Consider the following 14,695-nt stretch of genomic DNA (forward strand, 5'->3'; position numbering starts at 1 on the left):
ATAATTCGGTATCTGGTATTATGCCGACAACTATGAGTATGCTGAAAATTGGCTATGTACGAAGTACGCTTGTGCGATATACCTATAGTCGACAACGTAGTTTGGTCGTTACGCACGAAAGGTTCGCGACCATGAAAACCACATGCTGTCGATAGGTGATGAATTGGTTTTTTTGACAGCAATGCCCAGAAGGAATCGATCATGGCTAGAGGAAATATTAAATCGAGCTCAATTATTATGAAGCGTGTTCCTGACTGGGTCAGAACAAGAGATATACCAAAAATATACATGTCGCAAATTAGCGAAAGGAAGACACGTGCAATAACCAGAAACCATTCGAGAACGCGTAGCATAACTCGTAAATACGTGACATCCAATATTGTGAATCAAGTTTCGCCTGGATCCAAACGCCTTGCCCCAGAATCATCATTTATTTATTATTTTTTTTTATCCTACGTATTCCGATAACAAGACGTACCTTACGGATCATATCATAGTACAATAAATATGTAACGAATACTTTCTTCTTTTACCGCTTCTATACACTTTTTGTTACTCTTTCAATCAGCTCATTGTCAGTCAACTTGCACCCACGAGGTTTTGTTTGAAAATGACTTTCAACTGATAAAAGCAGGTACCTTACGCAACGGCGTCGCTGCCATGTATTGAAAAAATCATTTGTTCATGCCGAAGTTCAGCACCGCGCACTGTAGGCGTAATGTCCGTACTAATTACGGTGATCACAACCACTTGTTACATCGAAATAAAGTGACGAATTGTTAATTGTGTAATAATGCCTGATAAGCAAATTGAATCACGCTGGTATTCGGTACCACGTTGGAACCGCAATAAATATTAGGCACAAAGGTAAGATATATTTCATTATTTATCCATAATTGGGGCATTCATGCTTTTCCGAAGTGAAACCTTTGTGGTCAAAAATTTAGGCGGATACCTTGGTTTGGGGCAAGATGTAAAAAGGATAAAGGGTTCGACTACCGCCGTGGGCCTGTGATTATTTTGGCATAATTCGGTGCATCGCCACCACGCGGCTACGAGTCTAGAGGACCTCTGTAAATAAGAGTGGCGTTGTGTTAGCATATACCGTAAGAATCTCAGGAAAGTGAACAACATAGGGAACTCATGAGCGCGAGAGAGAGCTTATGGAAGTTCCGTGAGTGCGAGACAGACAGACTGCCTGCCCCTCCGTTGCCTTCGAGTCCCCACTCCGCCAAATTGTAAACAGACCATCGCTAGAGCTGTGATCTAAGTAAGCGCGTTCGGGTTGAGAGTGTTTTTCTCTCACAATTGATAAAACAAAAACCATTAGCATCAATATGATTGACTTTGTTCCTTTGAATATTAAAAAATTTTCAAAAAAGTTCCCAATTCAAAATGAAGGTTTTCTCATGAAAATATAATTTTTTTTTTGTTAATGTAAATGTATTTAAATCTTTAATGATTCTAATTACAATTATTAATACTTATTATTCTTGATATCACAGATTTTTTTTTATTGATTTTCTTTAAACAGGCTATCACAGCTCTAGCGATAGTCTGTTTACAATTTGGCGGAGTGGGGACTCAAAGGCAACGGAGGGGCAGGCAGTCTGTCTGTCTCGCACTCACGGAACTTCCATAAGCTCTCTCTCGCGCTCATGAGTTCCCTATGTTGTTCACTTTCCTGAGATTCTTACGGTATACGTTGTAACGTGCCGCACGATGGTCCCTACCTAGCCTATGAGAAATAGGATTAATTGATATGAAATTATTAACATTGAAAATAATTCTCTAAAGCCGTATGGGTGATAATCAGTGAGGATGCATTCGTTTGTCTTGAAAAACGAGTTCCTCGCAGGAACCGTGACAGCCATGAAAAATTAAATACTAAATGTATCGGTCCTTCTGCCTGTCTTGGCCTTCTGTCCTCACTTGTTTGTAGGGTCGGGTTGACCAGCATCGCGGATCGTACCTCGGTCCTTCGGCCTGTCTCGGCTGACACAATCCATATATTTCTGAGGAGATTCACATGAATGAAATCCTCAACTTCAAGATAATAGTCACGATCAGAGGTTTGATGAAAATCCCTCGACCGGTAGAAACGGGGTACAGCCACCAACAAGGGTGATTAACAGCATCGCGGACAGAACTTCAGCCTCTCTGCCTGTCTAGTTTTCCCTCATACCTAGATTAATAAATCCTAGAAAATCAATCCAAATATTATATCAAAAAATATTCCTGTTCCTTTGAAGAACAGTCCGGTCCAAATCTAGTTATAATGTTCAAATTTTGATCATTGTTTCTTGATAAAAATGAATATCCTCGTTCAATCCTTTCTTTCTGCGTGTCCTTGTTTCTTAATTCATTCAATTCACCCAAGATGTATTTCCAAACGCCCTGAGATCCCGAGTTTCTATTTCATTGGATTTCATTGATCGTTAAAACGATTTGGCGCCCAACATGGAATAAAAAAAAAAAAAATAGTTTGATCTCGACGGGAGAAGCGTAGCAACGTACTGCGACGTTAGGGTTTTAATTTTCCCCAGGCGGGTTGGACCCGGGAAACATCCACGTGTCTTCAGCGCGATCTGAAAGAAACGAAAAACGGAAAACGGAACGAAAAGATTGTTGGGCGCCAGACGCGTTGTCGCTTCACTTAACGAATTAACAAAAGTTACAGAATGAACGAATGCAGATCCGGCGGAGTGGCTGGCTAGGCACAGGCTGTTCAACAGCGAAAAAAATGGTAGAGTGGCGTGGATTCACAACAACAATTCGGGAGCAAATAGAATAACGATAACGCAAAACCAAATTCGTAATTACGGGATACTGTATTTTAACAAATTCGGCAGGAAAATACAGAATCGGTGGATTTACAATAGGTCGAGAGTAACGAAACATAATTCGTTTAACGGTAGCAGAAAATCATTTACGGTAGTACGAAATTATAATTTTGATATTCGAAAGGCCTAAGAGAGTTTACTGATCCTTTTACAAATTATCCGAATGTGCGATAATTACGAGCGGGAGAAAAGGCGCGGTTTTACACGGAGCGCTTTTCCGTGGCTACTCGACGGTAACAGACAATAGATTTTCCAAATTATTTGGGAACGTAACGGAACGAAATATTAATAGGGGTAACAAATCACCCATAAAAATAACAAATTAATACGAGAGAGAGTATTACATAAATCATAGCAAAATACCATACAGCATCACCAAATATCACCGACGCTTCCTTAACGTATTACTTAAATTTTACTTAATGACTGCACGTATTAACTGATGCCACGTGCAGCAAATGCACGGGAGAAACGGTAGAAAACCAAACTATAGACTCAGATAACGATGATTCCAAAACGTCCGATAACTTAATTCGGCCACGAGGTGCGCCAGGAGGAATTGCAGAATTGCCCAAGACCGGAATACGTAAACGGACCGGACCGTGCCAAATTGCAGTGGGGCTAGTACCCACCGACTTACGAAACAATCAAACAAAAATACGTAATACTTTAAGGCAATTCTCAATCCTCACGTGGCCACGTCGTGCCTCTCTCAGAAGGTGGGAAACCTAACCTTATTGAAGAAGTTCGGCACCCACTGATTCTAACCTAATAAAAATACTTTAACTACTGATTCTAGTTTTAAAGATACTGGTGAAACTGAAGGGCGGATGGGAATGAATCTAAACTCAACGGTAGCGGTAGATGTTCGGTGAAAAACGGTAAAGAGACTGTAGATTTAGGAAAGCGGAAAAGGAAGATCTTAACTTGTGGGGAAGGATCTCACCAAAAACGTCCTGTCGGTACAACGGTATCTCGCAGAGTAGGACGAGTTGAGCGCCGGTGTCCAGGATCTTCTTTCTCGGGAATCGTCCGGATTGGCGATTCCCTCTCCTAATTAGGCCACAGGTTTAGGGCGCAATTCTTCGGGTGACAATTGAATTTGCCTATTCGGCGCCTCTCCTCTTCTCTGACGTCATCATCCATGCTTCCTCATCGGCCGCGCTCGCTTTTGAGTACTGACCGGCTGGCTGTCTGCGTTCGGAAGGCCATCCAAGGCTGCGTCGACTCAGGCACTTGGAGTCCTCATCTTCAAGAGCAACACTCTATCCTATGTCGTCTCGGGAGTCGGAATGTAGGCCTGGGCTCACTTGTGCCTCGGCTCCTACATGTCTTCCTAGGCAGAACGTCATCTCGGGAGGTTACCAAGTTTTACCCGGTGACGGGATCAGTTCCGGAACGGTAGATGTTATTTTGGTCTGGCTCCTGGCCAGTAAGTTACGGGACGGGAGGTGACACTACTCGATCCATGCCACCCCATACGCCGCCTTCCGTAGCATCCATTCGTCGATAGCAGAGCGTCTTACGCACCTATCGTCTAGCGGGAGATCGTGGACGGGTCGTCTTGCGGTCCTATACGCCGGTAGCGATTCGGTAGATCGGGAGGCGGGAGATGTTGGCGATGCTGTCATCAGCTGGTGGTCCGGTCCACCGCTAAGAGTGCACATCGGTATTTTGATTGGCACGGATGACGTCAGAGTTGTATCCTTGGAGGAAAGGGCCCGGGAGGTCGTCGTAGGTTGTCCTTGGCTCAACTCGTCGGTATTTTTCCAGGTCACGTAAGAGAATATTCGGAACAACAACGAAAATTAGCTTAATATACGGAATATCTCTTATTCCAATTTAGCCTTGGTGATTCGTTTCGGCGTGCTGCAGTTTTCTATATCATTAACGAAAAACGGGAAGAACTTCTGGGAGATTTGGGTCCCGTAGTAACGGGGCTGAAAACGCCACGTTACAACTTATACTAAAGTTAATCCCGCAAAGCCAATAATTTTTCACACGCGATTTCGGTATACTTATCCCGAAGAAATTCGTTTTGTGACTGACCTCTCATTAGCGTACTCGCATTGTTGAGTGACATTTGTGTCCTCTCCTAAGGTAGAGACAAATTTCTTGCGGTGAAGTTGTTCGTTTACACTCTATTGGATGTAAGATTTTCTTATCAGTACGTATTGTTACGGTTGTTGGAAAAACTTGAATCACAGATTGAGAAATACCGATAATTATTGTCAATATAAAACCGCCGGAAAAAATTATATTCAAGTAGGTCGAGTTAACGGAAACAACTATACAAGAAATAAATGAATAATGTGAAATTGTTCAAATGTGAAATTAGAAAAATGTAGATATTCGAAAATTGTTACGGAGAATAATGTTTCAATTCCAATTGTATTAAACCGAGAAATACTAGAACACAAATTTTATACCAAGCCAAAAGAAATAAGCTTCTATCCTAACTATCAGGCTAATTATTATCGGTTAATAAAGAAACTTTTCGTTGCTATAATTATTGTTCCTGTTGTTGTTGTTGTCGTTCTCATCTTTCCAATTTGAACAGAAAGATTTCAACACCAATCAAAGGAAAGGAAAGTCCATGCACCCAAAGAGATAGTCGTGGACGCGCTGACATTTTACCTCTAATCAGCCGTTATCTCCGCAGGTTTTGATCCAATAAAAAAAAGTTTTATGTATGTTCTACGCGAAATTTTCTACACTATCTGATTTGCGAAACGAAAATATGGCATTCCATTTGAAAAAACCATGTTGACCTCGATTTGACCTCGACAAGGTCGTTTTGGGAAATTTCAAAGAACACCAAGTTTTTTCCCTTTTTGAACCCTACAACTTTTTCGAGAAATATTTTTTCGTATCCCGCAAAGTTTTCTAGATATTGGGGTGTTTCACTTAAAACAAGCGACCCTGTATAACTTCCTTTCGATTAATCCGTAGATTTCAATACATATCATTGTACCTAAAATGTATGAACGTAGATCGATTGTGTGAAAAATTCAGTTTTTCAAATATTTTATCATTATGGATGACCCGGTGACTAACAGTTGACTTACCAATAGTGATCTCAATCCCTACTTCTGCTCGGCAGTTCATGCAACGACTTTTTCTAGTCATATTTTCTCTCATGACTTTGAAAAAGTTTTTATTGTTCTTCAATTGATTGATTTGGAGAATAATGGAATACTTTTTATGAATTATTTCTTCGCATTCGTTTACGCATGTGATTTTTTGTACAATGCTTGGTTGATTTTTTAAAATGTAGTTTGAAGTGTAGTGCACATCGAACGGTTTCGATTGTCTTTTTACGAATTTCGATGCCTTTAAAGTGCAACATTAGACGACCTCTTAGTCTGTAAGTATTTGCCGTTATCCCGTTTGCCGTTATCTGTTTCAATGTGGCAGCCACAATTTCAAATAATTCATTGTTACCAGCTGTAGCGACTACGTAATCTCGGAAATGTGCGTGATTTATTGCACCGGCTAAAATAATTTGGTAGATGCTATCTACTGCACACGTATGCCTGAAAGAATATTTTTCCCCATTTATCGTAACAAACCTCATCTTCATAGCATTTCCGTTTTTCAAAATTGGTAAGTTTTCTTTATCGTTGAAATCATACAGCAGCATGTCCGAAATTTTATCTTCGCTTTGGCCCAAATATCTGTTTCTCCTCTTAACGTTCTGGTTACCATTTTTCAAATCCTTCAGTGCTAGGCCTCTGTGATTTTCTATTTCAGTTGAAGCCAGTTTATACTCAATATCTCTCGAGCTGTTGCAGTTTATGCACAATCTTCGCTGACCATAACCTTCTTTTTTCCCTATTTCTATCGAACATCCTGGTAGTGTGTGTACTTTTTTCAGGCATATCCTACAAGAATGCGCTCCTTCGGGCTGATCACCTCGCATACAAGCTAAACATTCTTGTGTATTGTTGGTTAGCTCATTCGATGTCGATTGTTGGTCAGTTTTCGCAGATTCTCTTCCGTCGTGAAACGTCATCCGTTCAAATTCATTAAAATTGAAGGACACTTCACCTAATGTACTGAGCATAATTATATTTAGTCCAATTTATTTATAGAACTATATTTTAACTGTCAAGCTATCGTATAGTTAGCGACTACAAATAGAGAAGTATGTAACTGATAATTGTACACAATCAATCGGTGGGGTAATTACGACGAATACTCTTACTTTCAGATCAGATGTTCCAAAGTCTCGCATTGGCAATTCAACTTGAAAGACAACGATATCATTAACTTTTTTCAATCGTAAGGAATAATCCCGTGATTTTTTATTATGTGATGATGATTCTTCATTTTTCAAAAATGGCTTATTGCTTGGTTTAGTATTTATTGTTGAATTAGTGTCATTGTTCGTTTTCATTTCAAACATTTTCGGCGTTTTGGTTTCTTCAACTCCTTCATTGGCTTCGATTTCGTTTATTGTCACGTCACTTTTAATGTCATCATTTTCCGATGAGATTCTCAATTTCCCGTCATTAAATTTGATAATTTTTTCGACGGTAGCATCTACTCTCGAATACTTTTCTCCATTATTCAGTACATTGTTTTTTTTTTTTTTATTTCACATTCAACTGCGGCACTCGAACTTGGGCGAACATTATCTATGTTGAACTTTGTATTGTAAAGATTAGACCACATTGGTAGATATCTAACTTCTCTCATCAATCTTTCCGCAATTTTTAGATCGAAATGTGCATTGTCGTGGTCGCCAAGTTCATCTTTCAGTTTCGTTTTTACTTCCGACTCAATTTCTGAAGCCCATTTTTTCCACGCGATTGAATGCGTACTCGGCATTTTTAACGTTTTTATAGTTTTCGGATTTTGTATTCTTTCTCTTTTGTCTTTTGTTACGCCTTCAATCACGTTATTTTTTTTATCGTCTGAACCTTCACTAACTCCAGAGTCATCGCTTTTCGTGTCCGTTTCTACTTCATCACACATCCTTTCGTACTGGGGCAACTGGCCTGTTATAATGGCTCTCAAATGATTTTTATACTTTTCACATAATGTCACTTTGTTGCCTTCCATCAATTTGCCATCAGTTTTGCTCAGAGCTACCGTCAGGAGCATTATTATCAAGTCTCTGGCATCTTTATCGTCCTTACTTAAAATCAATCGACCTATACTTGCTAAGTGAAAGACTTTGATCCGCCGATTTTTCGATTTCAAAAAATTAGCCCACAGCTTCATATAATGAGCTACGTCTATGGATACTAACGTTTTGTTGCACATCGATGAAGCGTCAGTTTTAAATGCATCGCAATATTCTTCGATTGTTAAATAATTTGTAAAAGCAGATATACATGCAGTTAGCAAGGCCCTCGAGGAGTCACAGATCTGCAAATGGTAAACTTACAATCAGTCAATGCACATTGGTGTTTGCTACATTGCAAAATCTCTATAATGAGCATAAGAAGGACTCTATTTTCATTACTGTAATATTCTGTCGATATATTTTCAAACAAATTTCATGTCATTGTTCAACAATAAATGTTTATGGTATATGTATGGGCAATTACGCTAATATCCAATCCAGATACTGAATTAGTTATTCGTAATTTTTCTGTACCCGTTTGGATCAGTTTAAACATGAATCAAAATATATTTAGAGGTTAACAAAACGGAATGAATCGGGCACAGTTCACGAGAATCTTTAAAGCCCATACAGATCAGCCTGCCACTTGAAAAAAAAACCACAAGCCGACTACGTCTCTTTTGGATGATGGAATAAATACAGAGATTTGGCACTACGAAGCGATGAGAGATGAGAAATGTAGGATTCGCCCCTTTGGACGGTTTTCAAAATATGGAAGAACATCGTTAAAAATGTATCTACGCACCACTTGATCGGGTAATTGCCCGCTGATTGAATAATTCTTTTCAGCCAATGTTCAATCGTGACGGAGTCCTGTCTCTCCGTAATAGCTTCGGATACCGAAAACTGACCCAACTCGCAGTTAATTACGGCAAGATGCAAAAATAGTGAATGAGACTTTTCTCCCGGTGCGTGTAAAATTTTCGTTGCTATCCCTGATGTCGAGTCTATTATAGGAGGAACTTTTTGCGAATATTGATTCCATAGTCTCATTTGATGATTGGAAAAAATATGAATAAAAAAGGGATCGTTGCCTATACTCTGAATGATATTTTTTCCTACTGCTGTTCTCTTCATTATTTTCAGAGCGTCTATCGGGTTTTTATGTAAATATTTGGATTCGATATACTGGTGTTTGGCTGTCCTGAGCACCGTGTCTGAATATAAAAGTGGTGGATCTGGATCCCCATGACGTTGCAGTGCTCTCCTTTGCTCTGCTCTAGATACATCTACTGATTTATGGTGAAGCTCAGCAGCTATTTGTTGCCTTTTTACACCGCGAAGTTGACGCTTACCACAGGCTTCGCCATCTCCTGTTTTAATTATACGATACTCGAATTTTGTATTGAGATCGTCCGATTCATTATCAATTGAACACCTCACTTCAGCGCCACACTTGCAAGAACCTCCGAACAAAAGATTGTAAATTAAAAATACATACGCAATAATTTCTTTATATTCTTGAGAAAAAGCTATTCATAGGATACAAAATAGCATCTTTCAGTTTTTATTCCATTGGTCGCGTTAAAGCAAGCCAATGATCTTGAAAATAAATTAGAATAAACTATATTCGAGATTAAATCATCCTCAGCAGCCCTCGAGCCTCAGTCTCTTCGACTTTGATGATTTTTTATTACAAGGTCATTGACGACCCGGAGGGGGGGGGGGGTCTTCTGATTGTTTTAGGTTTCCATTTAGCTAATAAGAGAGAAAACGCAGAGAGAAAAAAAAACCCAACCTGTAACGAGCAGTTTTTGAATATCTAAAAAACTCACACTGGTTCTAGGAATTCTTCTAAGATTATTAGCTAAGTACGAAAATGAGATAATAATATTTTCTACCTATTGTTAAAATCGAATAAATTCGCCAAGAGAAGTACCAACGATTTATTCAACGAATTAACACTGTAATTGAACTCATTCAATCATGTTTTTTCAAACGAAATATAACCAAAAAAATATGAAATTTGAAATATGAATATCAAAATCTCATTTTCATACTTGACTAATAATCTTGGAAAAATTCCTGTAGAATCACTGTCAAATTATTCAAATTTTTCAGAAGTGCACTTCCGGAGTCTGGCTCTTTGCATCTCCTTACTTTGTTATTGATACAAAGAAGAATCTCAAGACGAAAAAAAAAACAGAAATCGAAGAGAGTGATCTAAAATGACTCGGGTACAAGCAGTGTCAGGTTTTACAAAAATGTCTCTGTATGGACGCTGTACGCATTCATGCGTCAAGTGCCAGATACTGACTTTCGAGGAGTCAGTTGGTTCGAAAGTTAATCTCTAATATGAAAATAAGTCGGGTTTTCCTTCCTGACGCTAAAACTCCAGAACGCAAGAACTGATTTCAACGTTTTAGCATTCGTTGGAAAGGTATCGGGCTCCGTGAAGTTTATAGCGAAGAAAATAGATTGCGCCGATGCGTGATACATTGTGTGTACGCGTTGATCTATGCTAAGTTAATTTCATGTGACAAACCGGTATTGTGTACACTGTGAAATTGTGAAAAAAAAGTAAAAAAAAAAAGTTATTCATTTCCAAACATTCAAATTGGAAACCATCAAATCAATCACGTGTATTGTGCAAAATTTCAATCAAATACAACAGCAGGCATTTGAGTTTCAGGTGGTAAGTTGAACTGTGTAAATTATGTGGATCGTGCATTCAAGGTTAAATTCACAACTCTGTCCATAGTCCAAAATGCCTAGAGTACGAAGTGCGAACATCGGCCGCCGCACAAGCATGCAAGCCAGCAACAAGTGTATTCACAGAACTTAAGCGAAGAAAGACAAAATATGATGAGAGAAAATGCCCGATTGAGACAACGCGTGAGCACACGAAGATCATTGGCATCATACAATCGCTTGGCATTCCAATATGATCCCACTGCGAACTACAGTGATGATGAAAATTTAGATATTGGACCAATGACGACTATATGCCGATATTGCAATGCGTTAAAGTTCAAAAGAGAAACGGCTGGATTGTGCTGCGCAAGTGGAAAAGTCAAACTGGATCCATTACTTAAACCACCACAGCCACTGAAAGTGATCCCGATTACAGCCACTTTCTTCAACACATCCTTGAATACAATAACTGCTTTCGCATGACTTCGTTTGGAGCTAATATCATTCGAGAAGGCGGCTTCATGCCGACTTGCAAGGTAAAAGATACAACACACGTAACCAATCACTCACACCAACACAATGATTTGCAACACATAACAACTACATATACAACACACACTATACACCATCACACGATCAGAAGCTACACACACACCAAACACACGATACCGTATTCTTCAACAAATGATTGTTTGCAATTACAGATACAAGGACAAATATATCATTTGCATGGTTCAATGGTGCAAACACCAGATGAACCGCATCAATTTCTGCAAATATATTTCATTTCGTCGATGGTGGATCAGCTGAATGTGCGGTGCAATATACAGGGAACACAACAGTTAAAGAGACGAATTATTGAACAGTTGCAAGCATTTTTCCACGCTAATAATGCTGTTGTTAATATGTTCAAAACAGCATTCGAAAGAATGCCATCGGATACGCACAAATTTGTCATAAGAGCGGATTGTACCCCAACAGGTGAACATGCGCGAAGATTCAATGCACCCACCGTTAATGATGTTGCTGCAATTATTGTTGGCGATCAAACTAAATCGCGAGACATTGTCGTTCAGCAAAGAAGCAATATCGTGCATCGTGTAAACGAGACACATCGTTTGTACGATGCGTTACAATATCCAATCATTTATTGGCGAGGGCAAGACGGATACGACATCACGTTGAGGATGGTCGATTCAATTACAGGCACAATATTCACACACTAATTATTGCTATTATTGGTTACCATTAACGATTCATTTAATTTTGCATTTTCAGGCGTATCACCGAATGAAAATCTAAGCGCAATGAATTACTATGCGTATCGTATGATGATTCGTACACATGAGGAGAATGTCATTCTGAAGTGCTGTCGGCTATTCCAGCAATTAGCTGTCGACATGTATGTGAAAGTCGAGACCGAACGTTTAGCGTTCATCCAATCCAATCAGGCAAAGCTACGATCTGAGGACTATATACACTTGCGTGATGTAATTCATTCAGATGGTGATGTTCAGAATATTGGACGTCTGACGATTCTCCCATCATCTTATACTGGAAGCCCACGCCACATGCACGAATACGCTCAAGACGCTATAACGTACGTGCGAAATTATGGAACTCCGGATTTATTTATTACGTTCACATGCAATCCGAAGTGGACTGAAATTGAACGTGAGTTGGAACCGGGACAAAAACCGCAAGATCGCCATGACATAATCGCCAAAGTATTTCAGCAAAAACTCAAGGTTATGACGGATGTGCTTACTAAGTATCGAGTTTTTGGTGACACACGTTGTTATATGTACTCGGTGGAATGGCAGAAGCGTGGACTACCGCATTCTCATATCCTAATTTGGTTGCTAAACAAATTACATTCAAATGAAGTGGATGACATCATATCAGCTGAAATTCCTGATCCAGTCGCTGATCCCCATCTACACGACATTGTGACGAAACAAATGGTGCATGGACCGTGCGGTGCATTAAATCCATTATCGCCTTGCATGGCTGATGGAAAGTGCACAAAACGAAATCCGCGACCGTTAGTTGCTGAAACAGTCACAGGGAATGATGGATATCCAGTTTATCGTCGGCTTTCAAAAGAAGATAATGGTCGAACTATTAAAGTTAAAGTTCTAAATCAAGAGATTGAGATCGGAAATGAATTCATTGTACCATATTGCCCGCTGCTATCACGAATTTTTGAAACACATGCAAACGTTGAGAGTTGTCATTCGGACAAATCAATCAAATATTAGTGCAAGTACGTAACAAAAGGCAGCGACATGGCTGTGTTTGATATTGCGTCGGAAAATGCGAATGACGAAATCAGCAACTTCCAAATGGGCAGATACGCCAGTACTAATGAAGCACTGTGGCGATTATTGTCATTTGAAATTCATGAAAGATATATCCCAGTAGTACATTTAGCAGTGCATTTGGAAAATGGCCAAAGAGTGTACTTCACTGAGGCTAATGCGGCACAACGAGCTGAGAGACCACCATCGACAACATTGACTAGCTTCTTTGCAATGTGTGAAGCAGATCCATTCGCAGCGACGCTGATGTACGTTGAAATGCCCAAGTATTACACTTGGAATCAATCAACAAAGAAATTCCAACGTCGCAAACAAGGAACCCCAGTTCCAGATTGGCCACAGGTGTTTTCCACTGATGCACTAGGTCGCATGTATACTGTTCATCCTAGAAATGATGAATGTTTCTATTTGCGACTACTGTTGGTAAATGTACGTGGACCAAAATCATTTGCGCATTTGAAAACTGTAAATGGCCACCAATGCCAAACGTATCGAGAAGCATGTCAACTTTTGGGTTTGCTGGAGAACGATTCTCATTGGGATTTCACACTTGCGGATTCAGTTGTTTCATCAAATGCGTACCAAATACGAACGCTGTTCGCAATTATCATCACCACATGTTTTCCTTCACAACCAATTCAGTTATGGAACAAATACACAGACGACATATGTGAAGATATCTTGCATCGCTTGTGCATTCAAACGAATAATCCTGACACCCAAATAACCGATGAAATCTACAATGAAGGATTGATTCTGATTGAGGATCAATGCTTGACTATCGCAAACAAGCTACTGATTGAAGTAGAAATGATTGCGCCAAATCGATCGATGCACGATGCATTCAACCAAGAATTAAATCGAGAGCTGCGATACAATGTTGATACATTGCAGGAATTCGTTCGAAATAATGTGCCGTTGCTGAATGAACAGCAAAAACAAGTATACGAAACATTAATGCAAGCGGTGGACAATAATACCGGTGGTCTATTCTTTCTGGACGCACCCGGAGGAACAGGAAAAACATTTGTCATTTCATTGATTTTGGCCACTATTCGATCAAGATGTGACATAGCTTTGGCGTTAGCATCATCTGGAATTGCGGCGACTCTTTTAGATGGCGGTCGTACTGCACAATCTGCGCTTAAGTTGCCACTCAATTTAAACACAATTGATACTCCAACATGCAATACTTTCCGATCCAGTGCAATGGAAAAATTGTTGATGCGATGCAAGCTCAATGTTTGGGATGAGTGCACAATGGCACGTAAGAAATCACTTGAAGCACTTAACTTCACACTGAAGGATCTTCGGCGAAATAACAACATCTTTGGCGGCTTGATGATATTGTTGGCAGGCGATTTCAGGCAGACGTTGCCAGTAATTCCCCGTAGAACGCCCGCAGATGAATTGAATGCTTGCCTGAAGGCATCACCTGTATGGAATAACGTAGAAAAAAATCGCTAACCACTAATATGAGAGTTCAACTACAAAATGATCAAAGTGCTGCACAATTTTCCGAACAATTGTTAGCTGTTGGGAATGGAAAAGTCCCAGTTGATGCGATATCTGGATTAATTACCCTTACCAACGACTTTTGCCAATTTGTAGACTCATAATTAGCTCTTATTGAAAATGTTTTCCCAAACATTGGTGAAAATTATCAAAATTATGCTTGTTTAAGTCAACGAGCAATTCTTGCCGCAAAGAATAATGATGTACATGCACTGAATTTCACCATTCAATCAAAAATTGCTGGCGAT

The 14,695-nt window shown here is 39.6% G+C and overlaps 2 protein-coding genes across 2 annotated transcripts; both read left to right on the plus strand.

The window, feature by feature from the left end:
• The first annotated feature begins 10,145 nt into the window (after positions 1-10,145).
• LOC125501877 lies at positions 10,146-12,872 on the plus strand. The gene is made up of 4 exons (XM_048658993.1): positions 10,146-10,247; positions 10,693-11,031; positions 11,316-11,817; positions 11,890-12,872. Exons 1-4 carry the CDS (start codon positions 10,146-10,148, stop codon positions 12,870-12,872), a joined length of 1,926 nt encoding a protein of 641 aa, XP_048514950.1.
• A 27-nt stretch (positions 12,873-12,899) lies between these two features.
• LOC125501878 lies at positions 12,900-14,399 on the plus strand. Its single transcript, XM_048658994.1, has one exon. The coding sequence runs from the start codon at positions 12,900-12,902 to the stop codon at positions 14,397-14,399; it is 1,500 nt and encodes a 499-aa protein (XP_048514951.1).
• The last annotated feature ends 296 nt before the right edge of the window (positions 14,400-14,695 follow it).

Source organism: Athalia rosae, chromosome 7 (genome assembly GCF_917208135.1).
Source record: "Athalia rosae chromosome 7, iyAthRosa1.1, whole genome shotgun sequence".
In the NCBI taxonomy this organism is placed as follows: Eukaryota; Metazoa; Arthropoda; class Insecta; order Hymenoptera; family Athaliidae; genus Athalia; species Athalia rosae.

Bases quoted from the DNA above. Each gene is read 5' to 3' on its own strand.
- LOC125501877 (XM_048658993.1), top strand. From the start codon at position 10,146: ATGACTCGGGTACAAGCAGTGTCAGGTTTTACAAAAATGTCTCTGTAT. The intron at 10,248-10,692 runs GTTGGTTCGAAA...CAAAATGCCTAG, and splicing joins TACTGACTTTCGAGGAGTCA to AGTACGAAGTGCGAACATCG. The intron at 11,818-11,889 runs GCACAATATTCA...TTGCATTTTCAG, and splicing joins GATGGTCGATTCAATTACAG to GCGTATCACCGAATGAAAAT.
- LOC125501878 (XM_048658994.1), top strand. From the start codon at position 12,900: ATGGCTGTGTTTGATATTGCGTCGGAAAATGCGAATGACGAAATCAGC.